Here is an 18,181-nt window from a genome sequence, read left to right as displayed (position 1 = left end):
GGCTAGGACTTCTAGTACTATGTTGAATAGCAGTGGTGATAGTGGACATCCCTGCCATGTTCCTGACCTTAGGGGGAAAGCTCTCAGTTTTTCCCCATTGAGAATGATATTCGCTGTGGGTTTTTCATAGATGGCTTTTATGATATTGAGGTATGTACCCTCTATCCCTATACTCTGAAGAGTTTTGATTAAGGAAGGATGCTGTACTTTGTCAAATGTTTTTTCTGCATCTATTGAGAGGATCATATGGTTCTTGCTCTTTCTTTTATTAATGTATTGTATCACATTGATTGATTTGCGGATGTTGAACCAACCTTGCAGCCCAGGGATAAATCCCACTTGGTTAGCCTGGTGATTGGCTATTAAAGAGGGCACGTTCTGCATGGAGCACTGGGTGTTACACGCAAACAATGAATCATGGAACACTATATCAAAAACTAATGATGTAATGGGGCGCCTGGGTGGCTCAGTTGGTTAAGCGACTGCCTTCGGCTCAGGTCATGATCCTGGAGTCCCAGGATCGAGTCCCGCATCGGGCTCCCTGCTCGGCAGGGAGTCTGCTTCTCCCTCTGACCCTCCTCCCTCTCATGCTCTCTGTCTCTCACTCTCTCTCTCTCAAATAAATAAATAAAATCTTAAAAAAAAAAAAATTAAAAAAAAAAAACTAATGATGTAATGTATGGTGATTAACATAACATAATAATAAAAAAAAAGAAAGTTAAAAAAAAAGCAATGATTAGAGCCCTCATGCTAGTTTTCTCACTAAGAGAAAGCTATCGTTCTAAGAAGAAAAGGAAACTATGAGAAGTATGAAGAATCACACACCATACATACATACACACACATTCATATATTGGAGACCTCCTTGGGGAAAAATAATTAAACTTTATACTCGTATTTCCATACCTCCAATTGCTGATAGACCAAAGCCTAGGGTCTCTAGCCCTTGCCCGCTCAGGTTTCAGAGAGGCCCCGGCAGGTTTCCATCTCACCAGTGGCTGCATAAACCTCCAGTCATCTTAGAAAGCCACAGGAAGGCAGCTCCATGACAGATGTCATTTGTTCTGTGTTGGGTTTCATCCGGCTGAGCTGCTTGCGAGTCTGGAGCCCGGGGCCCAGGCACGGTTGCCCCACACTGAGTTAACGGGGCTTCCTGTGGGCTTTTCCTCCTGAAATAAGCCTTGATTGTCACCTGCACTGACAGAGAGAAGAGCCTAGGATGCGTGGTTGCTACAGTAGCTTTGCCAATGAAGGGCATGTGTTCTGCCAGGCAGCTCTTGCAGCATTGCGACTGAAGACCAGTGTGACCGTGAACATGGAGCTGGTTGAGTAGGACATCTTCCCATTTTAATCAAACGTGATGGGAAAAAAAAAAATCACTGTTTAGACTCTTAAGTGGAGGGCTTTTCTTGATCAGAAGCCTTGGTTTATTAATCCAAGTATTTTTAGTTGTATGGGTGGCTATGAACATAGAAATAATGTCTCTTTTTTTATTTTAATCAGCCAAAATGGGGCTTAATTTTTTTTTAAAGATTTTATTTATTTATGAGAGACAGAGAGCATGAGAGGGAGGAGGGTCAGAGGGAGAAGCAGACTCCCTGCCGAGCAGGGAGCCCGATGCGGGACTCGATCCTGGGACTCCAGGATCATGACCTGAGCCGAAGGCAGTCGCTTAACCAACTGAGCCACCCAGGCGCCCCGGGGCTTAATTTTTAAACAAGGGATTTTGTGTATAAAACTGAGCTTTCAGGCCAAGCTCTGTAGCATGGAGACTTGATGTGTAATGTGACTTTCATTCATTTATTCCTGTGGCCGTTGAATGAATATTCATGACATATTGCCTCTAAGTTCCATCTCGAGCGTTGGGATAAATTTAAGAGGTGACCTCTGTCTTTGGAGAATTTACGGTTTCCCTCGGAAGATCAAATGGACATGCACCAAAGAAGAACAATATGATAGAAGTTCTAAGGGCATTAGAAGGGGCTGACATTTGGCCCAGGAAGATCTGATGGTTTTGAAGATGGGACATAACCTCCCTTTTTGACTTTTAGGAAATAAGCAAAGGTTTCTTGAGTTTAATATTCTTTTTTTTAAAGATTGATTGATTGATTGATTTGAGAGAGAGAAAGCACGAGCAGGAAGGGCAGAGGGAGGGAGAGAAACTCAAGCAGACTCCCCACTGAGCAGGGAGCCCAACACAGGGCTGGATCCCACGACCCCAAGATCATGACCTGAGCCAAAACCAAGAGCTGACTATTAACTGACTACACCACCCAGGCATCCCTTGAGTTTAATATTCTTGAGGGACTATTCAGCATTCAATTTCAATATCCTCAAGGGAATATTAAAAAATGGGTGATGGGCATTAAGGAAGGCACATGTTGGGATGACCACTGGGTCTTGTGTGTGGGTGATAAATCACTGGATTCTGCTCCTGAAACCAGGGAGGCACTATATGTTAACTAACTTGAATTTAAATTTTAAAATTTAATTACTTAAGTTTAAAAAAATAAAAAAGATGGGAAGAAGAGACTCTAGGCTGGAGTAAACTACTACCATCAGTTCCTAAAATCCTGGTATTTCAGAGTAAAAAGAGATCTAGGAAATGATGAGTTTCCTCACCATTTTATAGACAAGGAAACTAAGGCTTAGAGGAATTAAGTGACTTGCCCAAGTTAGTGAATGACAGAGCCACAGCTCAAATAGAGCATTCCCGAACCCAAACATGATGTTTTCACCTATACCATATAAAGAAGATTTTTAAATTATATATAACATATATAATGTCTTTGTAATTTATATAGATAGATAGATACAGATATAAAAATCTCAAGCTCATCATTGTTTTCTGTATGCAATGGTTTTTTGCAGTCAAGGCAGAGTAGACAGAAGGCATATTTCTGAAGCAGACTCTCAAGCCATTATGACTTACTTGCCACCCTTAACAAGTATCTGACAAGGTGACAGGCACAAAATAGGCCCTCACTGAACACTGATGAAATGACCATCAGTTACAAAAGAAATACTCCTGCTTCTCTTCAGACTCCAACAAGTGCTCTAGAGAAAAAGATGGGAGTCCACCTTGGGAGACGTAGGAAGTGGGGAAACAGGATTCTGCTTCTTTTCTCAGAGAATCTTGAGTCCTCTCACCACCAGCTTCAATAGGTGCTCTCCTCTTTATTTGTCCAGTGGAAATGATAAGCCACTCTATTTCCCATTTGTGTCACTTTGGGCTCTGGTTAACTAGACCCCTGATGACTTCAGCCCTAACTCCTTCTAAGATTTTAAAGAACAAATCATCCCTGTCCTGCTTATCTGGTCCTACCTGGGCATAAAAATCCAGACCACAAAGCAAATTCACTTTATCAACTTCATAAATATACTTTTTCTTCATAGAAAATGTCACTGGTAGGCTTCTTTTAAATAATAAATTCCTGGGTCACCTGGATAGTGCAGTCAGTTAAGCATCTGACTCAGTTTTGGCTCAGGTCATGATCTCAGGGTCGTGAGGCTGAGCCCCGTGTCAGGCTCAGTGCTAGGCGTGGAGTCTGCTTAAGATTCTCTCTCTCCCTCCCCCTCTACTTTCCCCCACCCCCGACATGTGTGTGCACTCTCTCGCTCTCCCTCTAAGATAAAAAATTCCTGTGGTGATGTATCCCTATCTGTGGGGACAGTAACAGAGTGCTCTAAAGGATACCGTAAGAGTTAAATGAAAAAAGGAATGAAAACTATTTAACACAGGACTTGGCATATAATAAATGCTGAAGAAGTGTTGGCTTTTTAAGAGTATTTTTATAATATAGTTTAATTTGCCTACACATTTATAGAGACCCAGTGGTACTGTGGTATAAAGTGGTGTATACAGTAAGGAACTCCTAAAATCAACATGCCTGATTCTTATTACTGACCTTACTGTTTTGGGCATCAAACACTAAGCTGGAAATTCTGACTCACCTTGATAGGTACACTTTCTCTGTGGGAAAAAAATGATGCTAAAAGGCAACCATAATGCCTGCCTTAAATACATGCCCATCTTTCCTTCCCCCCTTAATACAGCCTTTATGCTTTAACCTGCCTGACTCCCCATCTGCCTTCCCACAGATCCCCCCCAAGTCCCCACACAGTTGGAAGACATCAGGGCCTTGCTTTCAGCCACTGGACCGAACCTTCCTTCAGTGCTGACATCTCCTCTGGGAGCACAGCTGGTCCTGGATCCTGGGAATTCCGCTCTCCTTGGTGAGTCCAAATCTCTGGAACATTGGGCTGAAATCCAGGGCTGGACAGGATTTATGGATGGGTGACTGCTTGCAGGTGGGAGGGAGGCAGCAGGAGGGGGTGGCCAACAGGAAATCACTAAATTGCCTACAGAATCCAGACTCACCAGTGGAAACTTGGCTGACTTTCCATGTGAGGTGAGTGCAGATCTTAGTCTGGACTCTAGCTTGTCTAGATTCCAGCATGGCTCCTTTCTGAATCCTCTTGGGCTAATACCACAGTCAAGATCCTCTCAATCAGATTGACTCACTGAACAGTAAGTAAGTAAAAAGCAGAGTAGTAAAAATAGCTCCTATATCTCCTCTCCCCTTGCCAACCATACCCCAGTGTGCCGCCATGACCTCCTCATAACTAAACTAGAGCTATCATCAGCTTTCAAGAAGAAAAAGCTAGATAATTCTATTTAGGCTGGCCTTCTATAGGTAGGGCCTGAAACCAACCCAGATGGACTCCTCAAGCAAGTGTTTAAATAGCTTTACCAAGTATAGCTTCTCTGGCATCTGTCAATGGGAACCTTCACCAATTATTGCCCACATGGCTGGTGCCCTCTGGTAGCAGAGAGCTTTATGAGGGCATCCAGGCCCTGGACCCTTCACACCAGAATCATGGAGATGCCACAGGAACCTCTGTACTCCTGTTATGGCTTCTGGAGAGGGTCAAGTCAAGGTGGAAGAGAAGAATTATCTGCCTTCAAAAGCCTGGGGGGAAAAAAAAACAGGTCTACAAAATGGGGGAAATCACCATGCTAACTCTTTGTGGCCCCAAATGTTGCTAATGGTAACTAAAATTATTCCTTTGGCTCAAAGTTGCAAGTTTCTCTTTTCTCCTCCCCACCACCTAGCAAGGAGCAGGAGGCCAAAGGGTGCCTAGTCATACTGGCCATGTTGCTAAGTCAGACTTATCAACATGGCCACAGGGACTGGTATAGGATTACAAACAGAAAGATTACCTTCAGGTTTCATTATGATCTAAAATTAACAAAGAATGCTCATAGTGTATGAGCATATGGAAAAAGCCTATAATTTCTCTGTTTCTGATCTGATCCTAAAAATAAGACACATATAATGACAAGTAGCCCTATTCTGTTTCCCATAACTTACACAAGCTTGGCATTGAGTTTTTCCACATCACGTTAATCAGAATTCATGGAAGTTTCAAACTGCTTTCTTTTGGCTTATAAATGGTAAAAGTATTCCAAATTAAATGTGAGTATTGTAAACTTTTTTTTATTTTAGACTCATCACTATGAGAAATTGTCATAACTATTAATCATAGCCCAGTCACTAGCAGAGTGTGCAGCAATGGTTTATTTTCAAGTTCAGTAACTCTTGGGTCACTCAGGTGCCATTCAGCATGCTGGAAAAATTAACCTGCTCATATTTTTCCGTGATAGTTTTACTTTCTTTCTCCCTATTCTGGAATAATATTTTGTCTCATTGTAGTCATAAGCAATAAGAATTTATTGTGCTTTATGTTGCTGCATTCCATCGCTAGTTTATAGTGCTCTGTTACCTTAGACTGGTATTTAACTCTAACAGTTGAGAGACACCGTAATACCCTAGTTCACATCCAGACTGTTCCATTTGAATGGGACAGCGAGTCAGTAACCATAAGTTCCCTGAACGTAACTGCTTAGGCAACATGGACTCTAGCAGTGAATGTTGATGCCTCGCCAGCATTGTGCTATGGGAAATAGAAAGCAAACACATACACACACACACACACACACATATATATGATGTGAATGTTTTAAATATTTGCCTAGACTCAGCTGATAGTAAATTTGGCAATCACATTCTGGAATTATTACATAAACACTTTTAAGAGATAATGTCTTACAGGGTTGGCAAACTATAGTCCCTGGGCCAAATCTAGGTCACTGCTTGTTTTTGTAAATAAAGTTTTATTGGCATGCAGCCATGCCCATTTATTTACCTATGTATTGTCTGTGACTTCTTTCATGCCATGATGGCAGAGTCAACTACTTGTGACAGAAACCATACGGCCCAGAAGCCTAAAGTATTTCCTTTCTAGTCCTTTACAGAAAATGTCTGCCAGTCGCTGATCTAGTCCATCCACCTCATTATGTAGAAAGAACACCAAGGTCTATGGTGGTGATCACACATCTCTTGTTTCTGAGGAGGACCAGTCTTTGCACCGTACCACTCTGTCTTTTATCCTGTCACTAGGTTAGGTTTTCTCCATGAAGTAAAATAGCCTGAAAGAAAAAAGCAAGCCAACAAACCTGACTTATAGTAGTAGAAGTCTTTCTCAGGAAGGTCGGAAAAGAGAGGCCCTAGATTTTTGTCAAAATTAGATGAACTTGGGTGCTTCCAATAAGAAAACACATGATTATATGTGGCTTAAGAAAAGCAGTTCAATCTCTTCTCAGCCTATCTTATTTAGGTCCAGAACCTGTTAGGATGTCTCACAGAATGTATCCATAGGGTTTGGTCCGCCCCCCTATATTTAGTCCCAAACTCTCCTTCATGAGCAAGCAAGCTGAAATGCCCAGGCAGAGGGACTCCTGACTTCTCTGCTGGAACCTCATGCCATGCTAGTCTTATAGAGAGCCAAACAGCACAAACCTTTTCTCGTCCCATGTGATTTACCAAGAGGAGAGAGATTCAGGCATTCAAACCTGGGTTTGCAGAGTAAAGTTTTCCCATGAAAGAAGCCATTGTGCCTGGCCCCTCTCCCCAGCCGGGGGCTCAAGGGTCACAGCCAGCACACGCAGCAGCCTCTCAGCAGCATCAGCAGGCCCTCCAGGGCCCTGCATGGTAACAGTTCCACTTCTCAGAGCCCTTCCAGCCCTGGAGAAGCCAGGCAGTGAGGCCAAGGCCCACCCACGACAGCCAGGCGGTAGTGTTTTCCTTCTGACCACCGGAGACCAGCAGCCTGCACATTTTCTTTTCTATTCATTTGAAGACCTAAGAACTGCAGAGCATGGTTGGCCTAGATGCAGTTCTGACAAATCATACCACACCGATGAGGGAACTATGGCTGGAATGTATGAGACCCAGATCTAGAGTTTAGGGTGCAGTTTATAGTCATTGTTTTCATGTAAACCCCTCAAAGTAGGAGGATATTTCAGAAAACAGTTGAATAAATATTAATGTTCAAAATTGAAAGCCTTGGTGAAGGGCCTAAGAAGGCAATATCTCAAAGATAGATCAGTTTGCTCATTGAATAAATATTTGTTGAGTGCCTAATATAGACACTATGCTAGGGGCGGGGATACACAGTAAATACGATAGAAAAACCTAGCTCTCATTCATTCAGTCCAGAAAAATTTATTGAGCATTTACTAGGCATTAGGCACTGACCTAGATCTGAAGATACAGTGACACACAAGCAGATTAACATACCTGTTTGGCTTGAATTCCGGTACACACTTCAAGTCTGATGGGGAGAGTTATTCAAGTAAGAAGACTGTGATCAAAATAGTAACTACTGGTGCTCTGGGGACATATGGCAGAACAGCACCCTTGGCCTGAGCTTTAGGCAAGCTTTCTTGAGGAGATATTTGAGCTGAGATTAGAAGAGAGACTGGAAGCTATCCAAGTGAAGAGCGAGCATCCCAGACAGAGGAGATCCAGAGCATTCCAAGGCAGAGGAACCAGCAGAGGTTCTGAAGCAAGAAAGCCTAGAGCATTTAAGGAAGCATCACAGCAGTAACTAAGGGGAGAATGGCCTAAGATGAAGGTAAAGAGAGAAGCAGGAGCAAGTTGCTGGCCCTCTGTGAGCCCTGGTAAGACTTTCACACTTTGCACACTTTGCACTTTCACATAGTTGCAATGGGAAGTCTCTGAATGGTTTAAAAGCAAGAGAGAGACATCATCTGATTTGTGTATTAAAAGCCTGTTCTGGCTACTGAGCAGGGGATGAGTTCCAGGGAAGAGACTAGGTAGAGTCCACCATTTAGGAAGTATTTCAGGTAAGAGATAACCATGGGTGAGAGTAGAGAGCTGGAGAGAATGGGAAGAAGTGAACAAATTCAGGGATTTGTAAGATGTAACACCGACAGGGCTTGGTAAATAGGTTAACGTCAGGGGCCAATGGTCGTCCATACGATTCTCTGGAAAGCTCATGTACCTGCTTTGTGCTGATGACACATTTCAGACCACTCAAGTCAACACATTGGAATAAAATGGAGACCTGCCTAGGTGTACAACTGTAGAAAGTGTTGTTAAAAGATAGTCAAAGATTTTGTTATTAAATTCTGGTTCATTTCCTTTACACACACCTGTCCAGTCTGCCTTAGATGCAGGGTCCTATGCCCTCCCCCAGCATTGGAGCTCAGAAGCAGTAGGAGAGAGAGAAAAGTCAGTCATGTGTGAGAAAAAGCTCTAAAGAGTTGCAGAAAAAGGGGCGCCTGGGTGGCTCAGTCGGTTGAGCGACTGCCTTCGGCTCAGGTCATGATCCCGGGGTCCTGGGATCGAGCCCCACATCAGGTTCCCGGCTCGGCGGGGAGCCTGTTTCTCCCTCTGACCTTCCCCCCTCTCATGCTGTTTCTCTCTCGCTCGCTCTCTAATAAATAAATAAATAAAATCTTTAAAAAAAAAGAGTTGCAGAAAAAGCCAAAGGGAACAGGGAAGGAAGGACCCCTTTCTTTGGCGAAGGGAAAATCAGAGTGGGCTTCAGAGAGGAACTGTTCAAACTCAGTCTTAAATGATGAGTAAAAGCATTCCAAGCACTGACGGAATAGACACTTACTGAGCAACTTCTATGTTCTGGGCACCATCGAAGGCACTGGGGATGCAACAGAGAACAAAATAAAAATCCCTTCTCTCATACAGCTTTCATTGTGCTATGGGAAATAGAAAGCAAACACAATGAAGTAAATGACATAGTATATTAGAAGGTATGGAAGGCATAGTATATTAGATAAGTGCTATGGAAAATAAAGCAGGGAAGGAAGGATGGATAGTGCCTGTGTGGGAACGAGGATGCAATTTTAAATTAGATTGGCAAGACAGGGTTCATCAAGAAAGTTATCTTTGAGCAAAGACTTGAACATGAACTGTTGAGCCTTGCATGTGTCTGGAGGAAGAGAAGAAGGGAAGAGAGATAAGAGGAGGGGGGAGGGGAGGGGAGGCAGTGGAAGAGCCAGTGTGGAATCCTTGAGGCAGGGACATGCCTAGTGTATTCAGGGAACAACAAAGAAGCTAGTGTAGTGGGGCAGGAATGGAGTCATTGGGGTTGTGTGTGGGAGAGAGAAGATCAGAGACGTAACAAGGCTGAGGGCAAATTGTGTAAGGCCTTGTAAATGGTCATGTTAAAATAGCAGTGAGAGAACTATAAATGCCCAAATTTATAAACAGACTCAATATCGCATTGAGCATCATGGGCTTTTCCAGGATTAGGCAGGGGCAGGCAGAAGTGATTTCTTTTATTGGAAACCATGTGGCCAACTGAATATTATATAGCTGACTCTAGTAAAAGAGAGGTTTATCAGGCTGGCTCTGGTACAAGCCAATATTGCTGACTTAATTTGACTCACATGTGTTGGGCACCTGCTACCTCTACCTGGCCCTGAGCTGGGCTTCTGCAGGCACGTGCCTGGCCATTTCCTTCATCTAGGAAGAGGTTCCCAATTGCACTAGAGTCCCCTGAGAAGTTTAAAAAAAGAAAAGTCCCCCCTGAGACCAATTAAGACAGAATCTCTGGGGGTGGGGGTACGCATCAGTACTTTTAAAAACTGATTCTCAGAGCTTGAATGGACTTAAAAAGTCACTTCCACATCCCTTTCTATTCATATAGAGGCTGGGGTGGGGAAATGGTAGGCTTTATCATTTTAAAAAAATTTAGCCTGGCTTTCAAGATTCCTTGCTATTCAGACATAGCCCCTGTATGGATCTTTCTATCTTATTCCTATCACAAATGATTCCTCCATTCCAATCAAACTGTTCCCTAGTAATTGCCATGGCTTTGACCCTTTCTTGCCTGGAATACCCTCCTGTCCCTTCCTTTCTAGCTAAATCCGAAGTCTTCAAGGCACAGTCCAAGCCATTCTGTGAGGCCTTCTTGTAGTGCTTCAGCGTGAGCTGATCCCGCCTTGCTGACCTCCTGAGGCACCTACTCCAGACCAGGGTTGGGCAAACCTTTTCCATAAAGGACCAGATAGGAAGGAAACACTTTACACATTTAGGGCCACAAGGTACCTGTTGCAAGGACTCAACTCTGCAGTTGCCGAGTGGAACAGCCATGGACAATAAGAAACAAATGGGTGGAGCTGTAGTCCAGTAACACTTAATTTACAGAAACAAGGCCGGGTTTGGCGCTCAGGCCATTGCTAGTCAACCCATGCTCTAGACCACTGATAGGACACCGAGCAGACCACCGTTTGTATTATTATTTTTTTTAAGATTTTATTTATTTATTTGACAGAGAGAGACACAGCAAGAGAGGGAACACAAGCAGGGGGAGTGGGAGGGAGAAGCAGGCTTCCCGCCGAGCAGGGAGCCTGATGCGGGGCTTGATCCCAGGATCCTGGGATCATGACCTGAGCTGAAGGCAGACGCTTAATGACTGAGCCACCCAGGCACCTCACCGTTTGTATTATTAAAGGTATCTCCCATCTATGTCATGTCTCCCAACTAGATTCTAGGTCCTGGGGAGAAAAGAGGCTGCATAAATATTCTCAGGTGAGGGGTACCTGGGTGGCTCAGTCGGTTAAGCATCCAACTCTTGATTTCGGCTCAGGTCATGATCTCAGGGTGGTGAGATTGAGCCCCGTATCAGGCTCTGCACTGAGCGTGGGCCTGCTTAAGATTCTCTGCCTCTCACACGTACTGTCTCTCTCTCAAAAAATAAATAAATACTCTCAGGTGATTTAAAACAGGATTAGGTAGCAGGACCTTGGCTTAGAAAGTCTCTTGAGTCATTTCCATCTTATTTCTCCTATAATTAAAACTTTATCATCTATTCCACATACTTCCACTCTCACCCCACCCTGTACACTTCCTGATTATTCTGATACAGATTGGATCGAGCACTTCCTGCACCCCGTTAGAAGGCAATTCACACAGTAAAGGTCAGTCAGTACCCGCGGCCACACCTGTTGGGAAGCCACTTTTTCATGATTGTTCGGAAGACTAAGATCATCACCGCTTCCTCTCTGAAGATCATTGTGGGAACGGCAAGTTCTGATGGCCAACAGTTAGATAAAAATTAATCCACCATGGAGACCCATCCCATCAGAAATTGCAGACATGGCCAGAAAAGTGGTGCGGAGAAAAGGCAAAAAAAAAAAAAAAAAAAGGAGAGGGCTAGCATACTTGATGGGGGAGAGGGAAAGAAGAGAAATTTATCCTGACCTTTTTTGAAGAGACATGAGTTGGCATCTGTTTTCTCATTTATATTGAAAACCTGAGGTTTTATGTCACAAGGAAAATGCTTTTGATTTCCTATAGCTTTGCCCACAAAAAGAATATACTTTGCTATTAAGAAGAAAGGTCAGCATTTGGTCGTTGTTTATGGCACCTGCTTATGCACATTTGTCTTTTCTTTTTAATAAAATCCAAAGGAGAGAAGAGAGACCCATGGGGCCTGCAGGAAGCTCTGTAGCACATACACCATAAAACTAAATCAGGATTGCAGCGGGCATTTGCGAGGAAGCCACTGGAAGGAGGGCTGTGGTTCTTTAGATCGGAGTGAACATCCATAAATTTAAAAAGACACCAGAACATAAGTGACACTTAAAATAGTTGGACACAGAAAGCGAGGCAGTAAATCTCCCTGCCTAGCCACCGTCCCAAGCCACAGCAAGCATCCAGGCACTAGCTTATTTTAAGACTCCAAGTAGTCAGGAAATGGGGACCTTGAGAAACTTACACTTGCCCCTGCCCTTTGCTGGCACAAGGACACAATTCCCAGGCCCTCCTGCCCTCACCACCATGTTTAACGGGAATGACGTGAATGAGTCAGATGTCCCAGAAATAGACAGGTATTGAAAGTCCATCAGTGGGAAAGTGAGGAACTCTACGCTTTACCTAATAAATCCTTCCGCAGCCCTGCACTGGCTTTTGAAAATACGCACTCTGGTTCCATGCCTTCTTGCATCTGTGTGATGCTAGAGGCAGTTTTACGGCGGTCCCAGGACCTGGGGGCAGATGGTGGAAGGGAAGACAGGATCATGACCTAAGGCCCCTGCCTCATTTGCACAATGGATGGGACAGTGCTGGTACCTCAGCTAGAAGACCTATTTCCAAATCCTCAGCATCTGCTTCCTCTATTATAAATAATTTGTCTTAGCCCGTTCGGGCTGCTATAACAAACACTACAGAGTGGGTGGCTTATCAACAACAGAAACGTATTTCTCATAGTTCTGGAACTGGAAGGCCAGGTTTGTGGTGCCTGCACAGTCATATTCTGGTGAAGGTCCTCTTCCTGTTTCAAAGCCAGCACCTTCTTGCTGTGTCCTCACAATGTGGAAAGGGCTAGGGATCTTCATGCGGTCTCTTTTATAAAAACACTAACCTTGCCATGAAGGTGCCACCTTATGATCTATATACCTCCCAAGGGTCCTATGTCCTAATACCATCACACCAAGCATTAGGATTTCAGCATATGAATCTGGTGGGAGGCACGGCTGGGGGGGGAGGGGCGGGGGGAACACTAACATTCAGACCATAACAATAATGCCCATCTTGCAGAATTAATTATACTAAATGAGATATCATAAGCAACCTGCCCAGTTTAGTGCTTGGTACAAAGTGGTTGCTAATAGATGTTAATTTCCTGCCTCCATCCCTTACTTCCCTGTTGAATCTATGAACCAAGAAGTCTATTCTCTTCTTCACTGTGGTGTCTGGCACAAGTTCTTCCTTATAGGACCAGAACTTGTTGCCATTTTGAGTGTAAGTTACTGGCTAAAAAATCATTCAGGAGACAGGTGCCTTACTGAAGGGTTCATTCTATGCCAGGTGCTAGGTAGGAACAGAGAAGCATGATGTATGTGCCCCCTGACACCAAGGAACTTCTTATCTAGTTAGAAACCATCAGCACAGAAGGAAGAGTAAGAAAGCAATGTAAGTTGAGGAGGAAGAATAAACAGAGTACTGAATGGCAGCTCTGTGCATTTATAATAAAAGACCAAGGTTTCAGTTCTCTCCTGAAAGTTCTGTTCCCATTTCTCCATCTAAGGCCCATGCTCTCTGTTGGGACCCTTCCCAGGCACATTAGAGTGGTTCGGAGTGCAGACTCTGGAGTCAGAAAGCCTGGCTCGGCCGTGTGGTAACAGCCTTACTACCCTGAACAAGTTCTGGAAGTTCTCTTTGCCTTGGACTGTAAAATGGAGGTAATAACTACATATACCTCCAGGGCTTTTGGAAGGAGTAAATGAGGTAATACATATAAAGTGCTTAGAATGGCTCTTTGGCACACAGTAAATGCTCAGCTAATGCTAGTCATTACTATCTTGGCAATACATGTTCTTGCCCCAGGCTTCCCCTTCTCAAAGTGGAGGAACCAGGAAACTTAAGGATGCCCTGGGGATACCATATTATATACTTGCGAGTTGCTAAGAGAATAAATCTTAACAGGTCTTCCACAAAACAGAAATGGGAATTATGTGAGGAGATGGGGGTGTTAGCGATGGTGGTAATCATTTTGCTGTAAATAAGGGTGTCAAATAAACACATTGTACACCTTAAACTTACACAATGGGTATGTCAATTATATCTCAATAAAGTTGGAAAAGGGGGAAAAAATGCCCCTTGGAGGCCAGGTCCCGAAGGCAGAGATAACCTACCTTTTCACTAACTTACCCATTTTATGCTATCTATACTTCTTTTATATATTTACCAATTAACATACTTTTTAGTCAGGTTCCCTTTGGCCATTTCAACCTCTCTCAGATAAATTAAGCAAGATAAAGGAAAAGGCTTTTGCCCACTACTGAACCAAAAAGATGAAAATGGCATGAACTTGGGAATAGGACTTGAACAATGGTCAAGTCACATAACCTTTATGAGTCTTCCTTTCTCCTTAGTAAAATGGGTTGCTAACCCATCTCTCAGGACTGATTTGAGAGTCAAATGAAATTAAATATGTAAAAACATTTTGTAAACTCTAAAGTACTCTATAAAACTTAGTTGTTGCCTTGATTCTGGGGCTAGAGGTGAGGATGGTAGTAAAGGTAGGATTTCTAGGACTCCGAGGAGAAGGCAAAGTCTCAGGGGAGATTCTGGACCACTTGTGAAGCCCCTTGCTTCCACCCAAGAGTAATTTCCTTATTGTTCCTCTTCGCTGCATACTGGATTGTAGATTGCATTGTTGTTTTTTTAAGGGACCTGGGGAGAGGATGCTGACTCCTGGAGAGTGTTGCTCATAAACTACAGAGGACTCACAGCACCTGAGTTGACTTCATGGAGCAGTGGGACCTGAGCAGCACCATGGAGGATATATGGGATTAGACAGGCCAAGAAAGGAGCACGGGTGTGAGTTAGGCATCCCTTGTGAGAGCAGAGGACAAGGTGCCGTTCCACAGCAGGCCTTGGCCCATGGAGTCCAGACGTCTGGACTCATTTTTTTTGTGTGCAAACCAAATGGAATGGAGTCAAAACTCAGTCAGGATCTTGTCTCCAATCAGTCACCTATTGCCACGCGTAGAGGTTTGCAGTCTTGTATCTTTTCATGTGTTATGCCTGCTGTGTTCAGGAAAAGTTTGGAAAAGCTGAGTTTGGCAAATATTATGGAAATCAAGTTTGTTTAACCTTTTACCAGAATTTGCTTCAGTTTCTTCTCTCTTTTGTGAGGCAGAACTACCACCCAGCTTCTGCTTCATAATACCTTTTTGTCTCCTGGATAAAGAGTCATTCCCAACTCTCTCTCTCTCTCTCTCTCTCTGTCTCCTACACTCCTTAACTTCTCCTTGTTGCCATGGGTGTTGGCCTTGACATTATAATTTGAGGGCTTCCTTAGACCTTAAGGCTCTTAGAGTTAAAAAAAAAAAAAAAAAAAGTCCATTTAATTGTCCTTTGCTCTTGAAAAGAAAACAAACAAGAAGAAGGTACAGTTTTCTTCAGGGCATCGGTTTTAATATCCTTTTCTATGTCAAAAAAAGACTTTCCAGGTACGCAAGAAACTGGGAATGCTGGTTCCCTGTGAGGAGAGTAGCCAAGTAGCTGGAGAAGAGGCGGGAGGGGGAAGAGAGGGAGAATTTCACAGCATTCCATTTAGTTACACTTTAAATTTTGAATCACATGTATGTATTAACTATTCAAGAATAAATGAATAAAATCTGGACTGGAAACCTAGCTTGATTCCACAAATATTTCTTACAACTCTACTATCTGCCAAGAATTACACATCTTGACTCAGCTATGGTCTGGGTCTCCCATTCTATGGATACATAGGACAAACAACTTGGGAAAACACCCTCCCGTTTGCTGGTAGAAAGGGGAGCAGGGCAAGGAGCTGGAATCACATTTCAGCACCCTTAAAATCCCAGTGAGGTACACACTGGTAAAGTTGGGTTTTGATTTTGTTACAGCGTTTTCATGATCATTCTGGGAAGGACGTTTTGCCAGGATATCCCCATGCTAGGGTCGCAAGTAACATTCCTAAAAACAGAAGATTTGCACCATCCCTGAAAACCTATCCAGCTTAAAAAGGATTTTATTGACCATCTGCTGTTCCCTAGGCACTAGAGCCTGTCAGAGCCAATCTTAGAAAGTGTATTCCAAAGGGAAAAAAGGATGATAATAGTTCTAGAAACATAACCTAGTAATATGTCTGTATCTATTTAGAAGTTCAAACTCTCTTTCATCATTCATCTTTAATACTTTATCTCTGAAAGGTATGTAGAAAGACAAGTTTCATTCCAAAAACATCATTCTGTCAAGAACCTTTTTATGTGAAAATCCATTATGATTATGGAATTCTCCATTTCTCTGTTGGCAGTGCCTGCTCAGAAATAATGAGCTCCCTGTAACTTTTGTTGCCAGGAGATAAGCCCAAAAACTCATTCAAGGCCCTTTCTGGAACGTGGCAGGGACCGTTGTATCTAATGTGTGACTCTTTGAAATGGTATCAAGAGAGATAAGCCAGCACACGCCTGTCTGTTGTCCTGCCAGCTTCCTGAGCCCAGAAAAAGAATTTAGGCCCTGAAGAAAATGACCACAGTGTTCCTCTATGAACAATAAAGACTGCCTCTTAATTCTTTTCCTTGTAATCCTGCTGTTCTCGACTTTAATGAACTTTTGCGGCATCTCGGATCCTTGCTCAAAGCTGTAATTCAAGGAGTGACTCATCACAGCTCTGAATGCATGTCCGGGACATAGAGAGGGACTCAAGATTTGGGCAAAGATATTTCTTTGAGGCACACTGAAATCATCCGCAAGATGATGTAGTTATGAAAGAAAAAATAGTATAAAAAGTTAAATTGGAGGTAAAATAAAACTTTTGTTAAGAAGTCTTTACAGAGCTTTTTTTTAGTTTTATTTTGTTATGTTAATCACCATACATTACATCATTAGTTTTTGATGTACTGTTCCATGATTCATTAAGCTTTTAATATTTAATAAACCAAAAAAGTCATCCTGTCCCATGACTTTTGAAGGATTTTCCCTCCCTTCTCCACCCATATTTCCCTTTGAAAATGTCTATTCTGCCCATTAAACACTATAGACAAATCAAAGCCTGGAACATAATAACTATGTTTTATTCAAATGCTGCTGATGATTTTTTTTTCTCAGATCTTTAAAAATATTTAAAATCTGATTAAACATACGTGAAATGAAGCTCCAGCAACCCCATGTTCTGAGCCATCAGCAATTTTACTGCTTTGGGTGCTCATGTTTATCAAACCCCCAATCCTCCAAATCCTGAGGTCTTGGCAGATGGAGAAGGGTTTTCTCTCACACATGTTTTACTTCTTGATTTGGTTTAAGAATTGCTTTTTTCATTACCATACTGTTATTTTGACATAATCTCAAGTTCACAAAAAAAGTTGGAAGTGTAATACAAAGAACTTTTTCTAACCTGATCCAAATGAGTTGACAACACAATAGCCCATCACCCAGTGTGTATTCCCTTCAAGTTGTGCCAGTTGTCCTGAGAATGTCCTTAATAGCAAAAGAATCCATCCTGAATCCCACACTGCATTTAGCTTTCATGTCTATTCACGCTTCTTCAATCTGGAACCATTCTTCCGGCTTCCTTGACTTTCATGACCTTAACTGTTTTAAAGATTATGGGCCTGTTATTTTAAAATACGTTCCTCAATTTGGGTTTGTCTCAGGCTTCCTCATGATTAGATTCAAGTTATGCATCTCTGGCCGAAACATCACAGAAATGATGCTGGACTCCTCTGGTTATACCCAATCACGTGATCACGATTGCCATCATACCATTACGGTTGATGTTAATTCCAATCACTTGATTAAGGTTCTATCTGCCAGGCTTTTTCATTCTAAAGTTTTCCTTTTTTCCCCTTATAGTATGTCTTTTGAAAAGAGATGCTTTGAGACTATGGTAAATATTCCACTCTTGATTTAACTTTGGATTTATTCATTGACTTATTTATATATCTGCTTGGACTCAGAGATTCCTATCTTGTTGAATGGGCTATAATCCATTGCTATCTTCTTTTGTTCTGATGTAAGAAATTTCCCAAATTCATCCATTAGAGCTCCATTTTTATTATTATGTTAATCACCATACATTACATCTTTAGTATTTGATGTAGTGTTCCATGATTCATTATTTGCATATAACACCCAGTGCTTCATGCAGAACGTGCCCTCTTTAATATCCATCACCAGGCTAACCCATCCTCCCAGCCCCCTCCCCTCTAGAACCCTCAGTTTGTTTTTCAGAGTCCATCAGCTCTCATGGTTCGTCTCCCACTCCAATTTCCCCACCTTCATTCTTCCCCTCCTGCTATCTTCTTCTTCTTCTT

General features: G+C 42.7%; 1 protein-coding gene across 1 annotated transcript in view; it reads left to right on the top strand.

Annotated features, from left to right (window-relative positions):
- Positions 1-4,094: 4,094 nt before the first annotated feature.
- The window catches only part of LOC145717183 (ADAMTS-like protein 1), a gene marked incomplete at its 5' end in the record, with an annotated part of 40,956 nt that continues 26,869 nt past the window's right edge, over positions 4,095-18,181 (top strand). Inside the window, one exon of the mRNA XM_081804072.1 lies at positions 4,095-4,236. Coding sequence (XP_081660198.1) covers positions 4,095-4,236 — 142 coding nt within the window. The remainder of the gene's footprint in view (positions 4,237-18,181) is intronic.

This window comes from Leptonychotes weddellii, chromosome 14 (genome assembly GCF_054177405.1).
Source record: "Leptonychotes weddellii isolate Sample4059 chromosome 14, ASM5417740v2, whole genome shotgun sequence".
Taxonomy (NCBI): domain Eukaryota; kingdom Metazoa; phylum Chordata; class Mammalia; order Carnivora; family Phocidae; genus Leptonychotes; species Leptonychotes weddellii.
The sequence above is the reverse complement of the archived record's forward strand: the minus strand, read 5'-3'. Positions and strand labels throughout refer to the sequence as shown.